The sequence below is a fragment of the Ambystoma mexicanum genome, chromosome 3p (assembly GCF_040938575.1).
Source record: "Ambystoma mexicanum isolate Mex_15411 chromosome 3p, UKY_AmexF1_1, whole genome shotgun sequence".
Taxonomy (NCBI): domain Eukaryota; kingdom Metazoa; phylum Chordata; class Amphibia; order Caudata; family Ambystomatidae; genus Ambystoma; species Ambystoma mexicanum.
This window is the reverse complement of record NC_090925.1, coordinates 1,182,591,949-1,182,609,323: the sequence shown is the minus strand read 5'-3', so window position 1 is coordinate 1,182,609,323 and position 17,375 is coordinate 1,182,591,949. Positions and strand designations below refer to the sequence as shown.

General features: G+C 43.0%; 1 protein-coding gene across 4 annotated transcripts in view; it reads right to left on the bottom strand.

Moving 5' to 3' along the window:
• LOC138581337 (F-box/LRR-repeat protein 21-like) overlaps window positions 1-17,375 on the bottom strand; it is a 150,326-nt gene that overhangs the window by 119,090 nt on the left and 13,861 nt on the right. For 2 of the 4 annotated variants that reach the window (XM_069652598.1, XM_069652602.1), the window contains exon 2: window positions 15,188-15,283. The exons of the other annotated variants lie outside the window; for them this stretch is intronic. In XM_069652598.1, the coding sequence (XP_069508699.1) occupies window positions 15,188-15,283 (96 nt within the window). The remainder of the gene's footprint in view (window positions 1-15,187; window positions 15,284-17,375) is intronic. 4 annotated transcript variants of the gene reach the window in all.

The following is a 17,375-nucleotide window of genomic DNA, read 5'->3' as shown; positions in this document are numbered from 1 at the left end:
CTTGATGGTTCTTACTGCAGAGCCTAGGAGGTATTTTCTGCAGAGTGTGCAGAGTGTCAGTTTGCAGAGTGTCAGGCACTTCCAATCCACTGTTGTCCTTAATGACAGAAGTTCCAGTTCTCTTCGTTCCAGCTGGAATGGGGTACAGAGTGGGACTTTTCGGACTGTCTACCAAAAGATGCTCTCCAATAGTTGCCATAAGTTGTTAGACATCAGGAGTATTGCCTCCGAGCTGTAGGACGACTTTTATTTTATAGAACTTCAGTAGTGGGAGAAACAACAACATTTGGTGTTTAGGATAATTGCTTGAGTCGCCAGTGTTCTAGCCTTTTGGCGCAGGGTTAACATCATTGGTGGATCAGAGCCGTTGTTGTTTATCACTATTCCTAAGTATCTAAACTAGTCGACTTGTTCGGTTTGGGATGAACGCAGCTGCCATAAAAATGTTGGTTTCTTTAGCTTTGTTTTTTTTAGTAGGAAAATCTTCGTCTTCTCTCTGTTTATCTGTAACTGTAATGGGCATTTGGCCTATTAAGATCAGGTCATCTGCATAGAGAAGACGACTCAGAAGCGCTCCCCCTATACAAGGAGGGAAACATCTGGCTGTCGATAGTGTTCGGTCCAGGTCGCCTAGGAAGAGGTTGAAGAGAGCTGGTGCCAGGGGGTACCCTTGTTTCAGACCATTAGATGATTCTATTTCTTGAGACAGCAAGCCACTCTTATTTAGTCTCACTTGGAAGCAGGTATTAGAGTGGAGCGAGACTACGGGTTCTAGGATTGTACCCAGGCAGTTCCACCCCCACAGTTTGTTCCACAGGCGGTCTCCTCCCAACCTGTCGAAAGCCTGGACGAGGTCCACAAATTCCAGGTATAGCCGAGGTTTTTTGTCCCAGACTCTCCCCTTTAAGATGTTCAGTAGCAGTAGGTTAACGCTTGTCCCTATCCCTCTTACAAAACCATTTTGAAAAGGGTCATCAAAGTCCTCATGATGTGACCACTCGTTCAGTTTAGCAAGAAGTAGCGAACCAAAGACCTTTCCAATAGCGTCCAGAAGAGTGATCGGCTGGTAGTTTTTAGGGTTGTCCCTATTGCCTTTTTAAATATGGGGACTACAATTGCCTTTCTCCAGGACTCGGGAGGGTATGTGTTTGAACAATCCGATCGATTAATAGGTGAGGAAAATTAGCCCAGTACATCGTGTTTTCTTTTAGCATTGTGTTGGTAAGGCCTTCGGTCCAGGGGGCATGCAAGCCGTTCTGTTTTCTTTTAGTTTCTCTAGAATATCCTCAGTTCCATGGGGAATGTTCCATAGGATAGTATTATCACGTGGGTCCAAGGGTGCAGGGTCCCTCTTTCCCACATAGAGGGATCGGAAGTGGGTCACACAGGATTCCTCCCAAACACTGTTTTCCTGCATCAAAGTTGCGTTCCCGGGATGGTTATTTATTAAAGATCAAAATGTACCCGATTTCCATGCACAGATTGTTTTCAGCGTGGACTCTTAGTCCTGTTGGTAAATTTTTGGTCTGTGGGCTTGCAGACAATTTTCATAATGATTTGTTGCGATTTTCACTTACAGGAAGGCGTCTGCCTTAGTTGAATTGTTGGCTCGCCGCAGCGTTTCTCTGAGCTCTCTTCTCTTGGCAACCAGGACCTCAGCGTAGACAGCGAGTGCTTTCCTTTCAGGTCGTGATGTAGTCTTGGCCTCTTTGTGAAAGCACTTGAGCAGTGGTACATAATTGATCGGGCACCCCTCAGTGCCCGTGCCTTGTTATAGTCCATGCCTGAGTCGCGTGCTCAGTAGCTCAAGATCCTTTCTCAACATTCTTAGTCTCGACACTCCGTTCCACTCTTAAATTATTATGACTCGGCTGGAAAGCACTACATAGTAACTGAAAACAAATGTTGGGGAGCACTGATCTGTGACCTCTTGGAAAAAGAATCAAACTGTATCCCCTTTTCCATAATTATTTCCACATTCTACATCAATGTAAACATGTATTAAAGTACTAAACACGTGCCCATCTTCTCCACCCCAAGGATGCACTACCCTGCAGGAAGAACAGCTTCATTTTGCCAAGTCCACTTTCAGCAGCTTTCTCTCAACATAGCCTAGGATGTACAAACTTCATCCAATTATGTTCCCAAACGCTAAGACTTTATGAACACTTTCTAAGGACAGAAATGTTTGCTGGCGAGTGAAGCTATGTCTGCTTGTAGACCTTCAGAATTTCAACTCAAATTTCAGCCCATATAAAATGGAGGTAGGCAGCCCTTAAAATGATTAGAAACAGTTAAAGAACTTTCAAGCCCTATAGAGGGGCAGAGTCATGCAGCTATCCAGGCACCTCTGGTTAAACATATCTTCTTTAATCAACTGCTTCACTAAAGTGGCAGTCCTTCTTCCGGTTCATCTTTCAAATCTTTAAACTGTTCTCAGTCTTTCATTTTGGGCAACTATGAGATTTCCTAACAGCGTCCTCATAGTTGACCTCTGGCTAGCTGTCTCATACCAGGGTGCACAATTCTAACACCCCTTTACAAACGGGTGGTTAACAAAGCATGAGTGTAGGTCATTAGAAAGAGGTAGCCCGCCTCAGTGAGTGCAGTCGTATTGTGAAAACACATTTTGATGTTTTCCAAAGTCAGAGAGTCAAGCCCCCCTGCAATATAGATCTGCACCATTGAAATGTGGTAGGAATTGGGTCTTCAGTACAAAAGGAGCAACCACTAACGCGTGCACAGCAAATAACAATGTAAAGGCTTGGGAACTGAGTAGAAGACAGAATTAGCTTAACAGCAGCAGTTCGGGCACATGCACCCCTCCACAACTCTCTTAACGCATTTATGACACAAGAAGGTATGGTGGCAAAGGAGCCTTGTCCCTCAAGTACCATCTATCTTTAAAACTCACAATCTTCATGTCTCTCTCCAAGTAGCTTTACAACAATAGTGAGTCCCTCGGCCTGCAATTTACATTTACTTCGTGTTAATACAAAACCTGCACTTGTGTATAGGCGCGTTACAAATGCCATATCATATCATATCATATCAAATAAACTCTTAATGGACACATTGCTACATTTATCAACTGATAGAAAATATTGCATTATTTATATGAACAGCCATTAGATCATACACTAGTTACCAAATTAACCTCTTCGCAACATAGATTATGGAACAAAAGATCAAGGCCTGTAGAATATATATCATGCAGTAATTATTCAGTTCAAGATACAGGCAGAAAACCGATGTTCTCGCTAGCAACTGGAAGGCCCATAGAAGGTACATAATGGGAGTAATGGGATAAGTTCTTGTCTTGTCAAAAAATGCATTGGATACAAACAAGATTGCTATGTGTTTTTACGTGGTGTGACTGGCATTTTGGTGCACCCACTTTATCAATTTCTTACTGTGGCAGGACATTTTTTAATGGGAATGTATGGAAAGCAAGCGTGATAAGTGTTATTATGTGGCTAGACTGTCCTTTTGGTGCAGCCAGTCTAAGCATTTCTTACTGTTACATGACATTTTAATTGGACTTTTATAATAAAACAATCATGATAAGTGTCATTAGTTGGCTAGACTGGTATTTTGGTGCAGCCAGTCTAGCCATTTATTCCTGTGCCATGACATTCTTTACTGGACATCAATGAAAGAGCAAGCATGTTAAGTGTTATTACATGGCTAGAGTGCCATTTTGGTGCAGCCAGTCTAGCTATTTCCTACTGTGGCATGGCATATTTTACTGGGCAACAAACGTAAAACCAATATGATAAGTGTTATTATGTGTCTAGACTGGCCTATATTATTCAGCCATTTTTTACATGTTTTCCTATTGTGGCATCACATTTTTAAAGGCAAAGCTGACAGCTGTATGTTTGTACTTGGGGATACTGCCATGTATCAGCACAGCCATGGTGGAAATGCGATCTTATAGTATAATTACTTTCATTATGTGAAAAACAAATGTGAGTTTGTTCTTATATAGGAATACTGGCATATATTGGTGCATCCAACATGGAAATGTATGGGCTCAGCCTGCCTGCAAATGTTTATATAAAGCCGTATATTGTGGGCAAAGGCATCATGAAAATGTGTTGGGTAATGCTGCATGACTTGCATCTATTGCATTTTTGGACTGGAGTTACCCTACAAAACCAATTGCAAACTGTCTAGCTTTTTACCCAAATGTTCACAGAAAGTGTGTTGTAAAACGAACCAATAAAAACCAACCAATAAAAACCATTAGAACACTTGTTTGTTGATTTGGGCTCCCTCTCTATGCTCAGCCACTCAGCATATTTGTGGGAAATATTGTCACCCCCCCCCCAGTTACACAAATTCAACCCTTGCTAATAGGAATGGGTTCAGCGAGCAAACATCTTCCTGAAAAACATCTCTCTCAATAAAATCTTCTGAATGTTTCTATTTATTGTGCAATTATTTGCCTTTATGAAGCACTTTCGCAAAAGGACTGAATAAATAGGACTACAAATTGTAGAAAAATCTAAAAACAATGACAAAATATTATCGGGCAATGAAGGAAGGGATATGAGGTCCTTTGTTACTGAGAGCAGAGAGAAGACGAGCCTTAAGATGTATGCGAAAAACATCAAGATAAGATGAAATGCGAATGGACAGAGGGAGAGAATTCAAATATTTTGGAGCCAAAAGTGAGAATGGGAGGAAAAAGGATAACGCACAACAGAGTTTAGGGACAAAGGGATTCCACAATTTCAGTGTCACCAATAATACCGACATCGTGGCCATTACAGAAACATGGCTCAACACTTCTGCGGGACCAGCCCTATCTATTGCAGTTCCTCCTGGCTATGCCATTCTCAGAGAAGACAGAACTTGTCGTAAAAGAGGCGGCATTGCCTTCATTTACAAGGACACAATCCTCTGTTGCAGGACGACAACCACGACCAATCCCTCACTGTAAATCCTTAGCCATGAAACTTAGCAGCTCACCACATGCTTCCATAGCCCTGCTTATGCTATATTTTCCCATGGGCCCCCTTAACACCTTTGAAGACGATCTGACCCAAATCATAACTGTCGTCCTCACAACTACTACTCAGCACATAGTCCTAGAGGACCTCAACCTAGGCCTCAATGACCCCTCAGATGTAGATGCTTAGCCCTGGCAACACCACCACTGCCCTCGCCTGCACCCAACGAATATTCAAACCGGTTCACTCCCATAGCCGTACACAAGAATGGCTATTAGATCACAAATGCAACATATCAGTTGTCCACAACACTCCTTGACCATGGACTGACCACCATAGCACTTCCTTCACCATCCCCCTAGCTGAGAATCTCACATGGACCCATCTGTTCCCTCCACCAACATTAGCATGAAGCACCTGCAATTTAACTTGGGACCACCTACTCCCAATGCTCAACACACACATCCCAAGGAACCACAATAGCCACACCCTAATAGATCACTACAACTTCCTACTAGCCAACTGGTTGAAGGACCCCAGCACAGCAAACAAGGCTCTAATCTCTGTCCAAGCCACTAAATACAAACACGCCGTCCTGGAGACCAAAGCAGCCTCATACAATAGTAGAATTTCAGAAGCCTCCTTATGTTTGCGAGCGCTATTCAGTATCCTCCGAGAACTTGAATCGCCTATCACCCACACCCCCCACTCCCTGTCCATCACCAAATACATTTGGTGCAGCAGCATCCAAGACACACTAACAGGAAAAATTCAACCAACTGAGATGCAAAACCAAAGCTAAATCAGACAGCATTGCAAATACTGTTACACCACACTACCCCATGACTTTGCCCATCCACACCCAGCTCTTTCACTTCAACCCCATATCGGAACCTGACCTGGCCACCATAGTCAAAGGCCTCAAACCGTATTGGTGCACAGGGGACATTTGCCACGCCACACTGATCAAACAATGCCTAGCTCCTCTCACTCTACTTATTACTGCCATAATCAATGGCTCCTTCACAGCCAACACTGTCTCATTCTCCTTCAAAGAATTGTGGATCACCCCCTTGCTTAAAAAAACATCACTTGAGCGTACCATCCATACAAACTACTGATCCATCACCACCGTTCTGTTCCTACTGAAAACCCTTGACATAATGGCCTACACTCAAATCCAAACCTTGTTGGAAGACCGCCTCATCGTCAGCCCTCGCCTATCTGGCTTCCGTCTTAATCATTTATTTATTTATTGCATTTATATAGCGCACCTAACACTTGGGCATCTCGGTGCTTGTGCTTAAGAATATGGTTACAGTCCAGTTGAAAGTCTGACCAGTTACTTTTGATCTTGTGTATAAGGAAATTGGTTACAACCAGCTACTATCAGGCTTAGTCTTGATCATGTGCATAGGGAATAGGTTACATCCGGTTACTTTCAAACTTAGTCGTAAACTTGTGCATAAGGAATTAGTTATATCCAGTTACTTTTGGGATTAGTCAAATGCAGAGTGCGACTACATCCAAGTTACATTCGGAATTGTATTAATCTTGGTCCCACATCACGATGTACATGTAGTGGCAGTTGCGTAATAGAGTGGCACCCTAAGGGTTACCTTGTCTGAGGGGGCTAGATCTAAAGAATCAGCTAGATGAAGCCAATGATGTCAGGAAACTCGCTCTCCCCCTACTACTTTACCTCTCGACAGCGTTTGACCGTGTAGACCACAGAACCTTATGCCACCACCTGCTATCATTGGCTAGATTCTCCCAGAAAGAGGCCAGCTGGATTGCTTCCTTTCTCGACAATAGATCCTTGTCTTTGTTGGCAAGGCAGCTGCACCTCCAACACTGAACACATGTGGGGTCACACAAGGCTCCTGTGTTTCCCCCACTCTCTATAACATCTACACAAAACCCCTGTTTGACCACCTAGACACACTCAGCATCTCCTTCACAAACTATGTGAATGACACACATATTCTCATCCCTCTTTCAGGTGTCTATGTACAAGACTGCTCCTTTTTAAACTCTGTCTATAAAAAATCCAAACATGAATGGCTGAGCACAGCCTGTGCCTGACCAATGAAAAGGCAGAACATCTGGCCCGTCTCGCCAGTTTTGGTCCAACCTACCAGATTTTTTAAATAGAAGGCCAAAAAAATCCTGGTCTACACTTCTGTAAAAACACTGTGAGTTTACCCAGATGCATCTCTGAATGTGACCCTCCAAATCAACAATATCTCCTCTGCAACGGCCTACACCACTAAACTCGTAAGGGCAAACAGACCATTCCTATCTACCTCAAACCGATTTACTGAGGACCGAGCCTTGATAGGGCCCAAACTGGACTATTGTAATGCCCTACTCTGCAAACATCTGAAAAGAACCTGAGTAGGCTGCAAACAATCCAAAACAATCCCCCTCGAGCTGCACTAGACCTAAATAAAACAAACCACATTTCGGATGCCAGAAGAGCCGCCCAGTAGCTTCCTGTCCGGGACGGAATAAAATTCAAGTGCCTCACAATTGCCCATCGCTGTCTATCAAAAGACACCCCTCCTTAAATAACCCACAGGATCACCAAATTTACACCAGGAAGACCGCTCAGATCCTCCCACAGTCAGTTCCTACTTACCCCAAGATTCAGACAGAAACAAACAGGATTCCAGTGGTTTTGGCCAACGTCTGGAACAACTTGCTACCTTACTTGTGTTCTGAAAACTCCTACCAACTTTTCAGAAAAAATATTAAAACACACGTTTAACTAACCTATGACTTCTACCAACTGACCATTGACCACACTGCACTATCCTGTAAGTAACCATTGACTGTTTTGTTTTTTTCCATTTATGTAACTAGCACCTAGATGAGGGATTTGTGCGTTGCTATATGTTATGATAAAATTAAAATAATAAAATAACATGGAGCAATAATTGATTTTGAGAGCAAAGAGAACATGAGGGAGAGTAGAAAGATTTAAGTGATCGGATGCAATTGTAAACAATCGATAGAAAGTGAAAACGAATACGAGAGTCAAAGGGTAAAAGTGAGATAGACAACAGAGAGGAGATCATAGTAATACATGGAAGAAATGAAAATAGGAGATGAACAGCATAATTAGAAACAGAATGAAGAGGTGTGAGATGGAAAGCACGGAGACCAAGGACTAGAGCAGAGCAATATTCAATACGAGAATAACTGAAACATGTAATAAGAAAGTTGTTGGCCTGGAATGATAATAAAAGGTGAGCATGACAAATGTTAAACAGAAAGAAATAACAGGTCTGGGCAATGCAGGAAAGTGTAGAGGGAAGGAGAGAGATGGGTCGAAGATGATTCCTATAATACAGGTTTAGCAAGAGAAGTGAAGTGATGAAGGAGGGAAAGAAAGGGAGGAAGTTTTAATGGGTTACACACAGAAGTAGCTAGGAAGAAACAGATTTCTGTTTTTGAGTGTTTGGGGTGAAGAAAATAAGTAGACTGCCATGAACGTTGTTGTTTTTTTTTATTTTTTAAGCGTTGTATCGCTCAGTGGCAACGCGTATGTCTTGGATGCAAGATGCATCAAAGCAACGCAGGTTCGAATCCCGGATCCACGCTTAGAGACCTAAATAACCAATTATACAACGTTGAATTTCCCTATTGTCCAATATGCATGGGAGATTATTCTCCACCCTGAACGCACTCTGAAGTTACCGTTCTCCATGACTCCAATGCCTATATTTATTTTCTTCCTTTTAACCATTTTACATCTTCTCAAAAAAGGTTTTTGTGCCTAAATTAGTCGTAAAATATTTTTGTTAATAATAAAGGTGTTTTCCAGAAAGATGTTCTCACAGAGTACCATACGGGTGTGTGAATGTGTCTGGGGTCAATATAAGTAAGAAGACGTGAGGTGCCAACACTTTTCTTTTTCATGACGAGCCTTTCTACTTTCGTTGCCTGCAAAATACCTTTATGTCAACACAATTGTGAATTGTGGATTCTGATTCTCTGAGTATGTGCTCTGAGAAAGGAACGAATGGGAGGGAATATCGTGCCACCTCTGGGGGAATATGACGGTACATAATCCCTTAAAAAAGATTGAAGGCCGGTGTCTCAACACAGAGTAAGAGTCCTCATCCAGTGTCGACCAATAGGGTCAGTGTGTCTGACTTATGAGGGGAAATGAATCACTTTTACACGAATACACAAGTGTCACTTTCTCTGTCAATGCCCAGATGCACCAAGGATAGAAAGGGTGCTGTGCCTCAGAAGGCCCACTCAGTTTCCTGCAATGTTTAGTATTTATTTGTATTGTGCACCTTGCCCAGGGGCATCTGGGCGCATCATTTACGTACAAGTGGTTACATACATCAAAAACGGCTTTCCTCAAGGAAAGGGCAAATAATACCACTGACAGTGCAATTCTTAAAGGGCACACAAGAAAATAAACTAGTACAGCGAATGTAGCATGAGAAGTAAGATTCTTTGCCCATTCATAGTGCACACTGATCGGATCTAAGGGTTGTGAGGCACTCAATTTCCCTCTTGATTTTAATCTTCTGACTTTAGTGGATGGACAGTATTGGTGTCTCTCATATTTGGAAACACCACATTTCCACAACAATGAATGTTTGTCTTCTGAAAGCAGATTCCAGTGTTTTCACTGGCCAGGATGCACACTGATCCCAGCCTGCTACCATCCATGAACAGCGGAACATAATGCCATGTATTTAATGATGTTGTTATTTAAGCAATAATTACACATTCCATGTGCTGCAGTAGTTGGTAAGAGCCTGGGGCCCTGGTTAATAGGCCTCCGTGCAGCCCTAGCCTTTAATGAGAGACTCTGGGCCATTACCACCGACTACAGCCCATGGAATGGGTTGCTATTGCTATTAACAATGCAGGGGTGATCATCATTGTGACAACAACAAGGAAAAGAGAAAATAACTTGGGCTTCGGTCAGTGTGTGACCTGCGGATCAAATAATTTAAAAAGAAGGATAGGCAAGGCAGAACAGACCCTTTTACATTTTCATGACCGCTGTAGGATGATGCAGTTGTGCTATGATGCAACGCATCTGGTGTGCAGCTTTGGGGAAAAAGAAGTAAGGCAAGGACAAGTGGAGGAATTGGGAAGTGGTACTGGAGACCCCGGGGAACATAACCCCATTCTAGTAGTTCCAGCTTGCTTTAATTGCACCAGATTGGCTGGTAGTTATCCTCCAAATGCCAGTTTTATTTAAGAATGTTCAATGATGAAATATATGAAGATATTATTTTTACTCTTTCGTTTTCTTTTTTAATTTTAGGCAGAAGGCAGACATTGCACCACCTATGATAGCCCTCTGCACCTTTATCTAAATTTTCTAGATTTGATACTTGATTTTCTCTAAGTCAGGCTTGGTACCAAGCCTGAGTGAGTGTGGTTCAGTGTTTGTGTGGTCTGCCTTAAGAAACTGTATGATTCCTAACACAGGGGACCCACAAGGGTACCCTTAGTCTGGCAGAGCGAGTATGATCTCTCTTTTAGACATGGCTAGGCTGGTGGTGGCTTCTTCCCCTAGGTAAAATGCTTCAGCTGAGTGGACTCCATTTTATCTTGGGGTGTCCTTTATTGTCCCCCAGTTCGATTCAACACAATATAGTTGTAGTTGTTTGCCTCAAAGACCCAAGGTAGCACATAATATTGGTTGGCGCTCGTTGTGTATGAGATGTGGTCGTCTTTGGCCACTGAGTGAGTGTGCCCCAGGACTGGGAGCTGTAGTCATCCTGAAACCAGTTCTTGCTGTCATATGTGGATGCCTGTCTGGGACAATGTGCAATGATTCATTTGTGTGAGAGACTTTCCAGAATGCATGCATGTGCTTGGAGGGATGGGCTGCCATTGGCTGACCACAACTCTCTTTGAATTATGCTTGGTGTGTGATTGGGTGCAGTGTTAACTCCCTTGTTCTTGAGAGGGGTGAAAAGAAGACTACATTGCCCACTCATCTTGTCTAAAGCTGGATCTCTGAACCAAAACTGCTGCTTGAAGGAGGACTAATGCTCTATACCAGCACACATTGATGACTCAAACAATCCAACAGTGAAGCTCTGCCTCTCCAAAGAAGACCAGATGGAACCCTCAGTGTCACTATTTCCCCCTGATCCAGTGGGGACACCGGGATTGCACCTCCACCACAAAGGCCTTACATTCCTGGAGCTCTTGACTGTGACTGCATCACCAGACAAAGATGTGTGTGCTTCTTCACTGCCAGGACCCTGAAGTCTCTCCCTGCTGATACAACAAGAACATATTCATCAGCGGTTTCTGTCTCCCCTCACATGGGAAGCTCCAGAGGTCATGCTTTCTTACAAACTGTGACTGCCCTGCCAAACTTGCCTTCACAGGACTTCATCCATAGCTGGATCTTCTCTGCTGTTCTTTATTCAATGTTTCTTCCATTTACACTATTCGTCGGCAACCTCCATACTGAACCGCTCAACTGAAGCTTTATTCTGTACCTGTGGACAATGGTGGAACCCTGCATCATCGACAATGGCTGACCATCGCTGTCTTGCCTTTCTTTTCACCTTGATCCGACCTGTGACCTTGGACTCTCCAAACCATGATTAACGGTCCTTCGCAAGGGTCTCGGGAGCCCATTTGCATCATAGTGCCATCGCTGGAGCTCTTACTAGTCACTGACCAATATCCACAGCATCTGCCTTTGGAAACTGCCAAATGCATCTTGCAGAACCGCTTACGTAGTCACAGGGTATTGCTCTTCTGGTCATCTACCACTGCTTGCAGACATTTTCCTTGTTCTTCATTCCTGGGCCTCATCTTTTTCTTCACAAACTCTTGGGGTTTTCCCTCCACAGAACGCTAGGAACTGCTCCTTCTGGGCACTTCTACACTGAAGTAACTTTGGCAAGTAAGGGAGTTTTTACTCTTCAAACTTCACACCATGTGTTTTAAAATAAAATAGGCAGGCAAAAGAGATGGAGTAGGAGGCATATCACTCTGGTGGACCAGCTGGACCGCACTAGGACCTGCTCCTGCTGTGAAAAGGGACAATAATGAAGAGGAAGGAAGGAGATCTGCATATTCTGTTGGTCTGTCTGATCACTTCCCTTTGTGATATTAAGGCACACAAGCACAAATGTCTACCGGGCATCCCTGCTCAAAAAACACAACAAGTTGTATGGGAGTTTCCGATTGTGAATTGGTTGGTTCAAGGATCACATTCTGTTCTGTCAGAGATGTGTTCGTAAAGAAAGTCTCATGCTTGGCAAAAAGCCATGGGTGATGACATCGTGTGAAGTCAGGAAAATGTAAACATGTTTCTGACAAATGCGTTCTCTGCTTTGTCGATAGAACAGAGATGTTGCAATATTGTGTTAAACTATTGTAACTAAAAACGAGTTTAAACAATGTCATCAACTACATTAGCTATTATTTCGGAAAAATAAAAACTTCATGCACTGAAATAGCTGTAATACCATAACGTGTGCACCAAACGGCCATGCAGAGAGGGAGAGACAATTGTCATTCACTAACATGACCTTTAGAAACTATGCTGAGGCTAGAGAACATGTTTCCAGAAAATGAACACACATGAAGTAGGCCAGCAGTGTTATAGGCACCCTATACCTCCACAATACAAGCCCTGTAGAGCGGGAAGAAATACTCACAAGAACAAATTGCCTACATAGCGTCTTAATTCAGCTGAAGGTTTGATCGGTACATGTCAGAGCAATACTGCCATGCACGTGGCCTTCTGGCAGTCCATTGTGCCAGACAGGCAGCTCACATGCTTATGTGTTAGGGATCCACACGAGGCGGCACCCAGTTTGGAAAATGAGTATAGCGACTCCGAATAAACACGATTTTGGACTGAAGATTACTATGAGGGAAAACCTACAGATAATGTATAGTATTTTACGTGTTTCACATGGCTGTAAACTCAACCTCACACAGGACACCTACATATCCAACTGAGAAATCAACCACAAGCAACTGGCTGTTTTTTTGGTGTGACCTCAAAGTTGACAGTAAGACAAAATGCAGTTGTTTTAGATGTCAATTGGCGATACCCCCTTGTATTGTCATCCATTTGATATGTAATAATCCAACAATCTTCCTAATGCCCTCACTTTGTCGTACATGTACTTCTTCAAGCTTAGATTGTCTGAATCTTCACATTGTGAAGGTGGCAAAGTATGTGGCTAAGGTTAGCTAAAGGTTGGGGTTGGGGTCTGTAGGTGGCAGGGGGTAGAAAACATGGGGTGTCCCCCTGCAACAATGAAGTGAATGCTAGGGGAAGTGAAAGACAGGAGAAATAAGGGTATGGAGAAGTATATGTGACTAAGTGACTGTCTGGCAAAGTGAATGCAGGAGAAATGAAAACATACATCCAAGGAAATCAGGAGCCAGGCCTCCCATTCATTACTGGCTCTCGTGTGGCCACTGGCTATTCCTGTCCTCAGTGTGTCTGATTGTAGGTAATCAAACCACCCTCATGATGGAGGTGCCCCTTTACATTGCAGAAGCTTCTGAAGCTTCTGCATAGGCTTGGGCCCAATTCATGGAAATGTGCGCAGAAATCCCACAGGGGCCACGCATCGAGAAGGACACTGCACAAGCCTGTGCACAGAATGAAAAATGTGCCCCCCGCGTATTCATGGACTTTACTGTGCAAAGTAACCGTATTCGCAAGTCGCGCCGAAATTCCCCTGACATGCCCACATGCAAAGCATAAACAGCCAGAATAGCTAGCTACCTTTGCGTGCAGCCCCGGGCGCAAATACACACATCATCCAAACAGTGAATGGGGTTCCCTGCAAGCAGGCCTACATTTTGGGGACACTGCGCAGGATCCCCCGTTATTTTTGATGGCACCCTGACAACATGGTATGAAAAATCATAAATCTGTTTTAACTCGGAAAATCTTCCTGTGAACCCAGGTAAACCGTTCCTGCACCCTGCTACACAGCTTACTCACACCCCTAAGTTAGATGGGAACCCTGGTTGCGTACATGCACCCCTAAATCTGACATGCAAACCTTCCTCCGTGCTGCGAATCCTCTGCGCAAGTGTACTTACACCTGCATTCGGGTGGAGTATTGATCGAGGTATTTGCGTGTCTATTCCTATGCAGAGAGGTTGTACGCTCAAATCCATGAATACGTTTCATGCCACGCAATTGTGGGCATGTGAAGGACTGCTTCCAGGCCGTCACACGTAACACCCACTTTTTTGCATGTTCTTCCTTATTTTCCATGTTCCGCCCCCTACTGTGCCCTCTGCGCAGGCCTCGCCCACAGTCTGCGTGAATAATTCCATGAATCGAGGCCTAAGCCTCCAATTCACTCACTGCACGCATAATGGGATCATTTACATTACTGAACAACATCTGTGTTTTACTCTCAGGGGTTCCTTGAGCCCTTTGCTCCATCTATGAAACAATAAAATAACCGTTTCTGCAAAGAAGCACCTGGATTGGGGGGTGGGGAGGAGGTTTGGGGGTTATATTTTATAAATTATAAAAGTGGTACAACTCAGTAAGAGACCATCACCACCAGAGAGTGCAATAATAGGTAAACAGCTGTGTTGTGTTATTGCAAATTCAAATCATAGACCCTTCCAGAGAAAAGTCATAAAGCATTCTTTCCTGGACACAAAAAGGCACACGCTGTGGAACTCACCAGAAATGTTGTTAATTCTTAAATAGATAATTATACAAGTACATACATTACAATAGACAAAATAGACCGTAACTAGATATGTGCTTTTTTCCCAGATTGGCATACGTTTGCGTTAAATTAGGTGTTTTTGCATGTGTGCGTCCAACTAAAATAAGAATAAGCAAATCGATATATAATAAGTTAATCATGTTTTAGAAATATATAGACTTCTGTGGCTAACTTAAATACACACTTTAGCAACATTCCCGGATAAAAGCGCATTGCCCTGTTTCTAGTACATGTCACAGAATTACTTAATTTGTGCAAGGGCTGTACATGGTCTCATTGTGTGCCTACATTCAGGACGTTCTTACAGTAAATAATAACGGGTATAGGCTAGGAATTGCTACGTTTTAGGGATAGGGCAGAGCCAACATGATAATGCATCATCTAACAAACACAAGCTGTACAATTCTTGTCTCAAAAAAGCATTTTGCAGATAGATCTAATGGCACATATCTTGGATGTCTGTGCCTTTGCACGTCGACAACAAGCACAATGTCTTACCTAAAGAACGCTTCCAGGTTATAGTTGGCGCTGGAGGAACAGATTGGCGTAGCCGCAGCCATGGAGCATTCACCGGCATCCGTCTAAATTCACTTCCTGGCTCAGTAAAATACCACGAAAACAAACTAATCAGAATTCATAGATTTTAAAATTAATTCTGATTTTATGTGTCAAAGTTAAGATCAGAATCATCGTCATTGTATGGGTTTTTAGTCTGGGAGGGTATTTCCAACTAGATCATTCGACTTAACCATATTCAAATACAATAGCCTGTTACCTTCGCAGAACAAAGCTCATATAAATATAAATGTTCTGCTGAAGAAGCCAAAATATATAATATGTTTCACCACTGAAAGAATTTTTTTGCAACCCGATCAGACTTTGTCCTCTGCACCATACCTTGCCAAGCTACTCTATGGTCGTGAAAGAGATGAGTGTTCAAACACTCACATAGATAGCTGGCATGGATGAGACTTCCACTTGTGCAACCTTATTTCAGTTCTTCATAAATAGATCATGATATGCCTTTTATTACACAGCCCAGCTAACCACCTTCTGCGTTTGACTTTGATGTTCTTGATACTGCATTAGACTCCTTTTTCAACATTGACAGAATGTGAAAATATCTCCATCCCTTGAGTCTTCCCTTTTCAGTGATGGCATTGGGCCTATGAGCCCATATGCATTGTTAATAATCAGCTGTTGCTATAGATGCATAAAAGCCTGTATCCTAAAGGGTTGCAATAAGCCTCTCGTGATCCACAAGGTCGAAGGCTGCAGATAAATTCAATAACATCAGCAGCCCTTCCTTACGCTTGCCTACAATGTCCAACATGTGGTTTTGTAGGTCTACCAATGGACTCTCGGTGCCGTGGTTTGACGTACAACCTGATTTCATAGAGTGCAGAATATTGGTTTCCCTAAATGTCCCGGGAAGTATTTAGTCACAATGTTATCAGCCATTTTTAATAAAAATGGGACATTTCTTATTGGTCTTAGATTGCAATACACCTTAGGATCTAAAGCAGGGTTTTTCTGTGTTGAAGGCATAACCGATACATTTTTTGTATTGTCTGGTACAGTGTTGTGACAAAAAGTGCCATTAACAAAATGTTTGAGGAATGGGGCAAACAATTCAGCATTATTTCATATAATCTTAGAGGAGATAGTATTGCCCAACCATGTTGTTGTGCGCATTGTTCCAAGCATATCCGATCCACAAAAAAATGTTTAAAAACAAACATAGATGCAGCACCTTGTAAGGATTCTTTAAAAACATTTGGTATTACAGCCTGGGTCACCTTAGCATTAAATTCTATGACAAGACCGGAGGCGAGCATTATGCTTATTCTTCTTTTTTACTGCCAAACACAGCAATTCAAATATAACCATTTTTTTCATATACTTTACATCATTCTTTTTTTTTTATAGCAAACTTTTCAGAAACATCTGAGTGTAAACATGTCCTCATCATGAGTCCTACTACAAATCCCATGAGGCTCAATGCCATCGGTAGTCCCTGCCTCAGTCTCGCCCTCCAATGAGAGCCCTCCTGCTGGTATAAGATACCCTTGACTACAGGTGCCTACCTCTTCTTTTTTGCTGCTGGGCACGAGTTAAGTGGCCTTGCGATTATACTACTTCTAGTTAGAGTGTGGTTTATCCGCTATTAGCAAGGCTTTTCTGTCATGGATTTTTGTTTATCTGCGAAGCACAGCGTTACTTGATGCAGAAGCGTTTATTGTAGCAGTTTTAATCATTTAGATTATACCTTCAAACGCGCGTCGCCGAATGTTGAGAATTAGCTGTATTTATTTACTCACTGGAGGGGAAGCAGCCCGTGAGCGTTATCGCTAGCATTTGGGTCTGTTTCCCCTCCAGTGTTGCATATTACGCGGCCGGTTAGCAACAGGCCGATCGGTGAAGACGGCTGTGGCGCTGCGTAAAAAAATCTTGTTCAGCGCATGCGCACGCATGCGCATTAGTGCGGTCAGAGCCCATTTCAGTTTCTAAAGACTCGTAAAGGTCGCGCAGCTCACGATCGTTTGGGGATTCCACTCAAAAGGCTCGCCTCCCATCCAGAGGCATACATTTTGTTTTTTTTTTTAAAGTTGTTAACAGGCGCATCTGAAGTGTCACTTTCATAGACTCCCAGGCTGCTTGCTCTGCAGAGACATCAGGAAGTTTT